Raw genomic sequence first — 12,569 nt, forward strand, 5'->3', positions numbered from 1 at the left:
TTAATATATATCCAAGTCATTGTTTTGTGTGAATTAATATATTGGACAATACTCATGAGCATCACACCATTAAAATTAGTCTAACATTTAGTACCTCTTTTTATAGGACATGGAGGTGAACAATACTGCAGTAAATGTCTCCATGAATAATGACCCCAATAACAACAATGCCAGCACCACCGACTCAGCCACAATAGGAAGTTTTGGACTTCCACGGTCCACTCTCATTAACCAGGATGTTAGTCTCCACCAGGCTTCACTTCCCAGCTGCAGCCAGGACTTTCCCCCATTGTTCAACCCTGAGTTGGATTCCATTGGGGTACAGCGGCCTGCCTTAGTCAGGCTCTCTTCTAGCAACTCCTCAAACATCAATTCAACATTTGGAGCTACTAACTTGACCGGTCTCTTTCTCCCACCACCTCTAAACAGTACAACTAATCTAACCACCACTCCGGTGCTGCCAGATCCATTTTCCAGCCTGCTGGAAGAGTCTATGCTGGATGAAATTAGCCTGCTAGACCTTGCAATGGAAGAGGGTTTCAGCCAAGACCAGGCTTCTCAGCTCGAGGATGAGCTCGATTCAGACTCAGGTCTTTCACTGGACTCCAGCCGTAGCCCAGCCTCTCCTAGCAACTCGGAGACATCCTGCTCGTCAGCCGCATCGTCTTCATCCACCTCGGCTACATTCTCAGAGGAAGGAGCTGTTGGATACAGCACCGATTCAGAGGCGGCCACAGCAGAAGCAGAGGAAGGAGCCGTCGGGGGCTACCAACCGGAGTATAGCAAGCTGTGCCGCATGGGCTACCAAGATCCCTCTCAGTTCCATGGCATACCACAGTTGGAAAGTGTCAATCACAACCACACCTACAATCTACCACTGGCATCATCCTACTCTGTGTGCTCTCAACTGTCCACATCCTGCAGCAAGAAAGGCAGAGACAAGCAAATGCAGCAGACAAAGCTCCAGCCACCACAAGACTGTGTTGACAGGCAGTCTAGCCGTGATGATCGTAGGGCGAGGGCCATGGACATCCCATTCTCCAATGACAAGATCATTAACCTCCCTGTCGAGGAGTTCAATGAGCTTCTGGCCAAGCACCATCTCAATGAGGACCAGCTTTCGCTCATTCGCGACATCCGCCGACGTGGAAAGAACAAAATGGCGGCACAAAACTGCCGTAAACGCAAATTAGACACCATCCTCAAACTCGAGGAGGGCGTGCAAGACCTGCAACGCGAAAAGGCTCAGCTGCTGAAGGAGAAGATGGAATACTGTAAGTGCATTAGACAGACGAAGCAGAAAGTTCAGAGCCTTTCCCAGGAATTGTTCGCACAGCTGCGGGACGAGGAAGGTAGACCCTACTCGGCCAGCGAGTACTTTCTGCAGTACGGCCCTGATGGCGTTCTCCTCATGCCTCTTAACATGACCACAGAACAAAGCAACAAGCCTGACAAGAAGCAGAAGGACAAAAAGAAGTGAGGAACTCGAACTGTTGCCCTTTTATTTTTCGCAAAGGCACTACCATACAAAGTATTTCGAAAGGCAAAGGAAGCCTTTTTCTTTGAAACGATTCTAGCGAGGAGAAGAAAATTGCATCATTGATTACTCCTCCTGCATTGGGTTTTCTTTGTTCCTTTTTGGTTCAGAAGTTTTCTCCTGAAAGCGGCATTAAAGCAGACGTGCTGTGTGTAGTACTGATTTCTCATTGATGTACAGAAAGATGCGAGCGAACATGATACTTTCAGATGCCAACTGAAAGAACTGTCAAGAACGTGAGGTCATGAAGGACACCAACAAGATGTTCTTAATTAAAAGAACTGTTCAGGAATGCTCCCAAAAATGTAGTCGATGACAATAATACACCATACTAAGATGACGTTGGCCATGAGGATGCAAAAATGTAAATTTTCAGCATTAGCCCATGCTGTGTGTTTGTGCGTACCCTGGGATTTTATTGGTGGGCGAGGAAGATCCAGCTGAGAGCTGGTAAAAAAAAAGAGTACTGAACGCTAGAAGTGAAGCCAAAAGAAACCATAGGCATGCCAATACTAACCAAAGGTTGTGTTGTGCCGTTGTGTTGTTCCCATAACGAATCATACAGGTCACTCCGTGGATCCAAATTCACATTTTCACTTAAAAAAGAACAAAATAAGTTTGTTAGTCTTATTGGACAGCAAACTCGCCTGAAATTTCTCTGTAGAGTCAATGCCATTTGCCAAGGAACTTGGGACGGTGAAACAAATAGCGCTAAAGAGTTGGTTTGAATTTAGCTTTGGCTTGATGAGAAGCATTGGCGGTACAGATGGAGGATGGAAACGCACTGCATTATTACTAATAAATCAGCTTCTGTACCCTTTTCAGCACTGTCAATCAACACTGTAGTTTGCTTACAAGCTTTTTTCCTTTACTGCTGGGGAAAGGGTCTCTCAGGCCTTCCTGACAGCTTTTAATGTAACTCTTTTCCATGTGCATAAACTTTAATAAGCCATCAGACATGGACACCTGAGTGGCATCAGTGCAATTTGTTCCTGAATCATGTGATTGAGTCCGGTGTGTCTTGGAATGCAGGATTAATTGAAACGAACAGAGTCATTTGCTTTTAAAGTTCATAATGTGTAGCCTTTGTTGCAGGTCAAAATGCTCTGTTGCTACTGCAACTTAGTGGCTTTTGTCTGTTGCAGTGGAGGAACGTTAAGAGATGCTTTTGTTACAGTTTTACTGTCATTTGAAAAAGGAATAAAAATCTCACCAAAATATACAAATAGTAGCAGGCATAGGTCATTATTACATTTAAACTACAACTTCTCATTAGCTGGGTCAGTGTCTTAGCTTTGATGTGATGTGAACCTGACTTTTTTTCTTTTACCCAATACACTACTTTTAGTAAAAGTACGTTTATTGCTAATTGAGTGAAGCCATGAATGGTCTCCTGGCAAATTAAAGCAGTTAAGCTTGTGCCAATAACCAACTGGATCGTGCTTTACTGCAGCCTGAGGATACAGCTGACCTTATACACTGACATATCATTGAATGGGTAGAAAAAAAAAACGTAATACTGGTGTGAATGTCTAATTTACATGTTGTTCATCTTCATCCTCTTCTGTCAGTCTCTGTTGTTTCCATCTACACTGTTCATATAGCACCATGAGTCACAGTCAGTGTCTGCTTTGGTGTGACATGAATAAATATGCAAGACCTGGTCATTTTTTTTTGTCTCAGAAATGGAAAAGAGACCATCTTTATGTTACTGGTTACAAATACTTAGCGTAGTTGGGGTAGAGATAATGAAAAAAGATGAGCGATTTATTCACTTAGATGAACCTTGAATCCCTGTTACAATGTCATAACTACTTGCCATTAAGCACTGCTGTTTTTGTTCATCTTGTTCGGTTTGTAAATATTTTTGTGTTCTGTATGTCTCTTGTCCTAATTGCTTGGTTCAGCCAGGCCTTTTTGCACCTTCTTTGAATTTGCCTGTTCAGAGTATTCCTATATGACTTATGTTGAGAGATTTGCTGGCAATCTGGAATTGTTCTTTTATTAATTATAATAAACATTTGTTTCATTTCCTTGGTTTTCCTTTTTTAAAAGAAAAAAAGTGAGAAGATTTGTGATTATAAACAAATCATAGGATTTGATAATACTGCAAAAACTCCTGATATCTATATAAATATGAATTATTTTTTCTTTGTTGCTGTTGAAGCTCAATTTTTGCTTATATCAGCTTCAGTGTGCTGCTCACTTCTCAGTGCTTGGTAAAATGGTACTCTTTGTGGGGTAACACTTTATTAAGTTCAGCTTAATTTATGATTTGTTTTAAATGAACGTTGCCATTTTTACAGCATTAGTAAGAATTTTTAATGTTTTTTAAAGATGTCTCTTATGCTCACATAACATTTATTTAATCAAAAACAGTCAAAACAATAACAATGTGAAATATTACAATTTAAATTAACTTTTTTTATTGTAATATATTTTAAAATATAATCTATTTCTGTCATAAGTTCATTGATGCTTTTTCTAACACATGATCCTTTAGAAGTGCTCTGGGAGTGCTCAAAAAACATTTCTTATGATCAGTGTTGAAAATGGTTGTGCTGTGTAATATTTTGTAAGAGAACAGAATGAATACAAAGTTCAACAGCATTTATTTGAAACACATACTTTGTAACATTCTAAATGTCTTTACTGTCACTTTTGATCCGTTTAATTCATCCTTGCTCAATAAAAGTATTAATTTCTTAAATACATACATACAATCTTGTTCACCCAATTCAAATAGTAGTGTAAATGTTTTAATACAGGCTTTTCAAAACTGGGGTTTGCGCACCCCTGGAGTTTTTTGAGGGAACTGCAGGGGGGTTATGAGTTGATGAAATGCTAATGATCAAATAATAAAAATGCAAAATTTAATCATTTTTAAAAACAGAATAAACACTAACCTGCACGTAATGTGACCATAAACCGATATCAGGGAGAAATGATCATGCTTAGTTTTGAAAATCTTTAAATTATTAAAATATGAACTTCAAATTTCAGGTGGTACTTCACAAAAATATTTAATGTCAAAGGGGTTCAGCTGGGGGCGGGGGGGAATCCCAGTATATGTAAATAATATAATTCACCAAGATTAAAAGTATTGACCATTGACCTCATTCAGAGTATAAGCATAAATAAGTATGACCAGTTTTGACAGAAATACAACAAAGATTTTTATTTTTGAAAATGGTATTTCATTGGCAAATGCTCTGATAATGTGCAATAATAATATGGTTAAACAAAACTAGCATACAATCGTAAAAGCTTAGAACATAAAAAAGTACTTTAAATGTCTACAGGTGAACAAATGTTAAAGATCTTCTACTTTGTTGTGTGACAGTAATAAGACAAAAGTATCAAAGTAAAAACCAAACTTCAGCTGACTGTACACAGTGATACTGATGTGCTAGGAAATGGCAAACATACTTACAAACACAAATGTCAAGAAAGACAATGGGGCTGACTCACAAATAGCACCAATGGTGAGACCAGACACGTCATGGGCAAACAAACACTGAAGATTAACAGCTGCTGGCATGTCCTTATAAAAACAATCGTATCAAAGCCAGTTCTGAATGTCGAATAAGGACTATATTTTACACCTTTTACCATGGGCCTAGATACAGTCATGCGTTCAATGACCACCTGCATTGACAGATGTATAAAAATTTCATTTTCTTAATAATCTGTTAAGGCAGTAATATTTTAACATTAGTTATATATACATAAAATTAAAGAATTGTGGAATACATCAGGACGTTTTTTGAGACAGCTACAGCATCAAATGAAACGGACCCAGTATGATAGACTAAACACTGTAATCTACACAGGGTAGGGGGGGTAAATGTTCAACATTTCTAACATGTAAAGAACACTATTTCACATGTAGGAATATCAGACTGTGATTCTCCTTCAAAACATGATCTGAATGTTTCCGTCAATGGAAAGCATGAAGAGTACATTAAATGTGCAAAGTCACCTGTCAAGCACACTGAAACAGCAGTGTTCTATTTGCTTCATCTATGGAAACGGTGCCCAGACTAAAATACGCTGAAACCTATGTAGATTACAGTTTATACTTTTGCTTTTTACAAATTTGTTTCTGACAATTTTCCTTTGCCATCTTTAAAAATAAAAATAAAAAACGAAGAACAAAACAAGCATATCAATGGCCACGACTGATATTGACTGTCCCTTACATCTTTTTTTTTTGTCTAGTTTTTGTCATCCTTCTTCTCTTCCTCTTCAGTGGGGTATGAATGCCAGGTGAGGCGCTCCTCGTAAAAGGAGATGACCACTTGTGGACACTTTACATTCGCCTCCTTGGCTGGTACTAGATCAGCTTCATCAGAGTTTTTCCTGTAATACAAAAATACAAAAGAAGACATTTACAATTGATCAGCTATTTCTCATCCGAGATGGATTTCTTGAGTAGAGAAAACTGAGGGCAATTGTAACATTTACATTTCCATGTTGTCATTCACAGACAACTCAATATATACCAGCCATCTTTTGGTATATGTGCCAAAATAACAGTTCCATTAAGTCTAATATTATTATAATGTAAACATCATAATATAAAAATTCCATGGAGGTGATTGCAAGGGTATGACTACATTTCAAGCATGTGAAGTTGATTTGGATCTGGCAATGAAGTTTGGCAACAGGATATAATTTCATCTGTTTATAATAGACAAAATCATTCAAAAGCAAGTTTGTGTTCTTAGTATTGAGCCAAGAAATCAATCTGTGATGTTTGGTCCAATGTCTTTTTTGCTGTATGAATGTGCAGGTCAGAGTTCACCGAACTTGAACTTTAGTATCCAGAATGAAGATGAAGCTTGCATTTCAACTCTCTCGCGTTCACATGTGTATGAATGTGAGTGAATGACCACACTTAAATGGGATAGTTCACATTAACAATGAAAATTCTGTCAATTTACTCAGCCTCATGTCATTCCAAACCTGTATGATTTTCTTTTTTCTGCAGGAACACAAAAAAATATATTCCGAAAATGGTCTCACTGTCTCACAAAAACCCCTTTTGTGTTCCACAGAACATGAAGGTGAGTAAATGATGAAATACCCCTTTAACAGTGAGTGGGGGCAATTGTAATACTTAAAGTAAAAATAAACCATTTTACAGAAATCTAGCAAAAATATAGCAAATAGTAATGGCAAGGTCATGAGTTCCATTCCTATGGAATGCATAAACTTGTATACCGCATAAACCATGTATACCTTAAATACACTGACTGTTCGCTTGCTTGTTTCAGATAAAAGCATCTGCCAAACCTTCATCTAAAACTAGACACACTACCGTTCAAAAGGTTGGGGTCGGTAAGAATTTTTTATGTTTCTAAAAGAAGTCTCTTATGCACTCCAAGGCAGCATTTATTTGATCAAAAATACACATAAAAAACAGCAACATTATGAAATATTATTACATTTTCTGTTTTATAAATATATACATATTTTCAATTTTATGTTTTCTATTTGAATTTCTATTCTATTTTAACATGTTTATCATATAATTTATTCTTTTTAGCATGTCATTTTTTTTCTGTGATGCAAAGCTGAATTTTCAACAGTCATTACGCCAGCGTTCAGTGTCACATGATTTAATATGCTGATTTGGTGCTCAAGAAACATTTCTTATTATTATCAATATTAAAACCGTTGCGCTGCTTAACAGTTTTGTGGAAACTGTGAAACATTTTTAGGACGTTTTGAAGAACTGCATTTATTTAAAACAGTAATCTTTTGTAACATTATAAATGTCTTTACTGTCATTTAATTAATCCTTGCTGAATAAAAGTATTAATTTCTTTCAACAAAAATAAGCCAATGTTACTGACCCCAAACTTTTGAACGATAGTAAAGTAACATTTCTTACACATTTTAAATATTCACGCTAGTGTTACAAATATCCCCGAAATGTTAACATTTTTCATTCTCGTTAACTTTTAACCAGTTGACAGATATAGTTTCAATTTGAAGGCATCAAAACTTTAAATAGCAAAAGAAAAAAAAAAAGTGATACAATCAAGCTTCTTTTCCTCATGCAGAGCATATGCTAAATAGATGCGCTTTGAAGAAATTTCGAGTGTTACAGGTGCCCCCAGTCTCTCCTAATGCTGCTCAGGAACTGTCGCTCTATTCAATTTCCATACAAACCATTTCATGAGGAACATGAGTTCTCCACTTGAGTCTGTAGCACCAATAATCCTCTCAGGATCCAAACCACGTGCAAAACCTCTGAGTTTCTCAGGCTAAATTAAGAGAGATGGCATGTAAGACACTGTTTAGCCCATTCAATTTTTTGTTGGTTTTCTAATGTTTTAAAGACACTTCCTGACCAGCTTATAGACATGGAATGATGTAGACATCTCAGATCCTCAGATCTTCATGGCTCTTACCTCATCCTTGCGCTTTTTAGTCTCCTTTCCATCTCCGTCTGACTCTGCCCGCCTCTTGCCTCCAGATTCAGCCGTTTTCTGTGACTGAAGGAATTCTGCTATGAGGTCAGGACAGTCTAGGTTTTCCTCTGGTTCCCAGGTGTTGTCCACGCTGAGGGAAAAAATTATGAAATAAACACCAGGATTTTCAACACAAAATCAGATTCACAGGAAATCCAATTGCGGCGGCTCACTCAGTAAAGCCTTTCCACTTGAGGAGATACTCCACTCTTCCCTTCACCACGCGCCGATCCAGAACCTTCTCCACAACATACTCCTCTTCTTCTTCCTCCACCACTTCTTCCACTTTCTTTTTGTTTTGTTTCTTCCCTGCTGGTGATTGCTTGGTTTCAGACTGAGAAACTGGAGCTGGAGCTGGATACATGAATGGTGGGTGAAAAATACATAAACATACAAGTTGACCTAAATCATTTACCACAGTTTATGTCAAAATACCACAGTTACTACAGATGTTGTTTCCACAACAAAATAGTGGTAACTTGATACCGGCAACTACTGCCATGAAAAATTTAAAGGGACAGTTCACTCAAAAACAAAACTTCAGCCATTTATACACAAAATGTGATGATGTGCAGAACGTTAGAGGCTGAAAGATTTACTGCATCATTTCCTTTCATTTAACATACAATAAAAATGATCAAGGCTGTCATTCTCCTTAACAACTAATTTTGTGTTCCACAGAAGAACGTAAGCCATACAGTTTTCAAACAGCATGAGGGTGAATAAGTAATGGGCAGTGCTGGGTAGTAACTGATTATATGTAATCTGGATTACATAATCAGAATTGCAATTAGATTCATTAAGCTTTAAAAATCTTATAATCAGATTACCAATTACTTTTTTTATAGATTACATGATCACATTTTATTCACACATCACCTTGGCTTAAAATATTTAAATAGTTCCCCAGGGATTTAAAAATTAATATTTGAATAATTTAACAACACATTTGCATGTTCACAGTTCTCTGATGTTGGTTAATGGTCACACCAACATGCAGGTAACCAAATATAAAAATATTACTATTTTTACTATTAAGTGCCGTTTTTATTTTTAAAGCATTTATTTATTTATTTTATTTTTTTTAAGTTTACATTTATATTATTTAATTAATTATTATTAGCTCACAAATCCCAGTTTGGGAAACAATTATTTTTAAATGCACTTTATGTTGTTAATAATAAAGAATTGGAATATATATTTTTTTTCTTTTTCAACATGGTACAAAATAATCCTATTCAAATCCATGTGATAAACAAGATAGGTCAAAAGTAGTAAGGCTACATTACCTAAAATCTGTAATCTAACCGAATACGTTACTAACTACAACGTCCGGTCATTTGTAACGTGTAACGAATTACAATTTGTAAGAATCTACCCAGCACTGATAACGAAGGTGTACTATCCCTTTAAGCACAATGATTATAAACGCGTCTTATATACTCAGATGAAATGTCATATCAATTTATTATGCTTTTAGCAAATATCTGTAACTATGGTATTTTGACGAATTTGGTTTGTTTCCATTGTAAACTAATAAAAAATCCAAACCTTCAGTCACAGCAGCATCGGCTGAAGGCTCTGACGTTTGGCTCATATTTCCAAGGGCTCTTAACAGCTGGAAATATATAGAGAGGTCCTTATAAATACGGATAAAACAAATAAAAATATTTTCTATGAGAATACAGCCTATCGATCACAAATATTACGTAAGCACACTACGCTCATCATTTCATCTGGACGTGTGTTGGTTTACCTAAGGGATGCAGCTGTACACATCTGCATGCATAATATGACAAACACTGGGACCGTCTGTTATGCATTTGCGACTGCAGGCCAGCGCGCGCGACAACACCCATTGTGAATAAATACATTGCATGCTTCACTGCTGTGCTCGATTGGATGGATAGGCCATTGTTTTACTGTATTTTTTGTTCCTCCATGTTGTTTTAGAGTGCGCAAGCATGCTATTCGAAGCATGCTGTGGTCCAAACATTTTGCATCTTTGCCGCAGCACGTTTGATCGCTGCGATTTTACCACAACAAACACTATGTGTATTAGCCCGAACAACGGCGGCACGGCGAAACAAACGCACTTACTTGTATCTCGCTGAGATAACGATGAAATAAAGCTGATCTGCATGCATTTAAATCCGAAATGAATAGGTTGCAGTGATTAATTACAGACGTCTACTGCGATGCTGCTGAATGTGGCTGTTATTCACGCCTACTTCCGTATTAGAAAAGGAGACATATGGTGACTTCCGGTGTAATCTCCAATGTATCTCCATAGTTTCTTTAACCATAAAAGTGGATTTGCTTTATTATATCTTTTGGAGGATGGAATTATGGCTAGTATTGAACAATACTAGCCGTACAGCCTAATATCTACTACTTTCTCCATTGAAATTCTCCTCTCCTCTTATTCCTTTCTCTCCCATGTTGCTTCAGCGAAGCAGATGTTTGAGGCATCTAGCTGAGATGCAGCATCTGTGCAGCGTTTGCAGATATTCTAGCTTCCTTTCATGCATTTCAGAAGTGAATTTGTGAAAATGTGGGCTTCACACTTAAAACAGCCTTACTCTACCATTTACACGTGCTGCATAAAAGCCATACTAAAATATGCGGCTCTGATGCTGCTTTGCTTCTGTGTGAATGATGCAGTACTCGTTGTCAATATCATGGGATATCCATAATTTCTGTATGTATGCCTAAATACACTTTTACATGGTAGCCATATATATTTAGCTTCTGTGTAGTCTTTGTAGATATAAGATATGTCATAAGCAAATAAATAAATATGTCCAGGCCATGGGTCTACTGGTTTACTCTTTTAATCAAAAATAAAGGGGGAAAAACGTTTTTATTGGCAAACTATAAAGAGACGATGTTATGTAGGCTGTTTCAAGCCCATAGAAGTGAGTGTGGTGCCCATGGAAACGACGGTCAAGTCAGCGTAGTGACAGAACAACCAATGAGAGAATAAAAAGCACACCCTTAGAAAGGACCCAATCTGTCCATCCCTTCAGAAGATTGGCTTTGCACTTTGATTGGTATATATTGCCGCTGTTTATGTCCATTATTTTTCAATTCAATTCCTAATATTTAATTTATTATTTAATTTAGTATGTTTCCTCCAGCTGTTGCTGATTTTATATTAGTTGTTTAGCAATAGTGCTGTTCGGTTTGTTTGCATTTTCAATCTGTGGGTTCCCATGGAGATTGTATATCTACATTTCATGTTTATGAAACTTTCTAATCTAACCAGTACAAAATGCCATAGTAATGAACAATTATGATTCAAGTTACAGCACTTTTATTAACTGAATATAAACAAAGCAAACACACCCAATGTGCATCTTCATTCAGCATTTTCTAAGTATAGAGTTAAACAAAATCTTGTTGAGTCTTATGTAGGAAAGGTTGCATCACCATCTTGCTTTGACCAAAGCGATTTGAAAGCACCTGGCATCGTAATTATGACTTAGCAACTCATAAATATGAACTTCCAAGGAGGACTTTAATGCACCATATGTAGTATTCATCTGGTCATGGGATCTCAGCATGTTGGACCCCATCAGGCAACCCACTCACTTTATGTAAAATAAAACAGCTTTTATTAGTCTACTTTTATGATTGGAGTCTGATTACATTTTTTTAAATTACTATTCATTTTTGTTATATGTAAAACCATTTTGTTTTATATCTGTTGCCACATCTTGAAGCAGAAGAGGGGTAAGCGCGGAGGTATCCGGGCTAGGCTAGCGGCTAACCCACACAAGCCAGCTATACCCACCATCGTACTGGCTAACGTACGCTCTTTGGACAATAAACTGGACTACATCCGACTACTACGCTCAACTCAGAGGACTGTAAGAGACTGCTGTGTTTTTGTGTTCACGGAAACATGGCTCAACAACAGAGTTCCGGACTGCGCTATTCATCTCGATCAGCTGACATGCTATCGAGCGGACAGAGCTCGCGTCGAGGGAGGTAAGACCCGCGGCGGAGGGCTTTGTGTTTACATCAATGACGTGTGGTGCCGCGATGCTGTTGTGGTCTGCAAACACTGCTCACCCCTGGTGGAGTTTATGATTATTAAGTGCCGGCCGTTCTATCTACCGAGGGAATATACAGCCATAATGCTCGTTGCTGTATACATCCCTCCCAGCTCCAACAACAGCAACAGGAGCGAGGCACTAAATGAACTGTACCAGCACATCAGTGAGCAGCAGACAGCCCACCCTGATGCTTTTCTCATCTTGGCTGGGGATTTCAACCACGCAGACTTAAAGAGTGTGTTCCCAAAAATACACCAACACAGACTTTCCAACACGGGGAAACAACACTCTGGACTTTGTTTACACCACACAGAGAGGAGCTTACAAGGCCCTCCCCCTCCCTGGTGCCTCAGACCACATCACTGTCATGCTAATAGACCACTTGTTAAAGTCACCAAACCTGTTCACAAACAGATACAAGTGTGGCCGGAAGGGTCGTCAGAGGCTCTTCAAGACTGTTTTAACACCACTGACTGGAATATTTTCAAG

The 12,569-nt window shown here is 38.0% G+C and overlaps 2 protein-coding genes across 5 annotated transcripts in view; one reads left to right on the top strand and one right to left on the bottom strand.

Moving 5' to 3' along the window:
* The window catches only part of LOC107677875 (nuclear factor erythroid 2-related factor 1-like), a 17,805-nt gene extending 14,235 nt beyond the window's left edge, over nucleotides 1-3,570 (top strand). The window contains exon 5 of the mRNA XM_016472937.1: nucleotides 107-3,570. Within this exon, the coding sequence (XP_016328423.1) occupies nucleotides 107-1,480 (1,374 nt within the window). The 3' untranslated portion in view covers nucleotides 1,481-3,570. The remainder of the gene's footprint in view (nucleotides 1-106) is intronic.
* An 851-nt stretch (nucleotides 3,571-4,421) lies between these two features.
* LOC107677876 (chromobox protein homolog 1-like) lies at nucleotides 4,422-10,921 on the bottom strand. Of its 4 annotated transcripts, none has more exons than XM_016472941.1 (6): nucleotides 10,120-10,921; nucleotides 9,571-9,637; nucleotides 8,193-8,367; nucleotides 7,960-8,110; nucleotides 7,718-7,812; nucleotides 4,422-5,899 (listed from the first exon to the last, which is right to left on the bottom strand). In XM_016472941.1, exons 2-6 carry the CDS (start codon nucleotides 9,614-9,616, stop codon nucleotides 5,755-5,757), a joined length of 612 nt encoding a protein of 203 aa, XP_016328427.1. In that variant the 5' UTR covers nucleotides 9,617-9,637; nucleotides 10,120-10,921; the 3' UTR covers nucleotides 4,422-5,754. The 4 variants fall into 4 exon arrangements, with proteins under 4 accessions (XP_016328427.1, XP_016328424.1, XP_016328425.1 ...); XM_016472938.1 differs by having other exon boundaries at nucleotides 4,423-5,899; nucleotides 8,193-8,373; nucleotides 10,120-10,920; XM_016472939.1 differs by lacking the exon at nucleotides 10,120-10,921 and adding an exon at nucleotides 9,776-10,113 and having other exon boundaries at nucleotides 4,423-5,899; nucleotides 8,193-8,373.
* Between the last annotated feature and the right edge of the window lie 1,648 nt (nucleotides 10,922-12,569).

This window comes from Sinocyclocheilus anshuiensis, unplaced genomic scaffold, assembly GCF_001515605.1.
Source record: "Sinocyclocheilus anshuiensis isolate Anshui unplaced genomic scaffold, SAMN03320099.WGS_v1.1 scaffold1302, whole genome shotgun sequence".
Taxonomy (NCBI): domain Eukaryota; kingdom Metazoa; phylum Chordata; class Actinopteri; order Cypriniformes; family Cyprinidae; genus Sinocyclocheilus; species Sinocyclocheilus anshuiensis.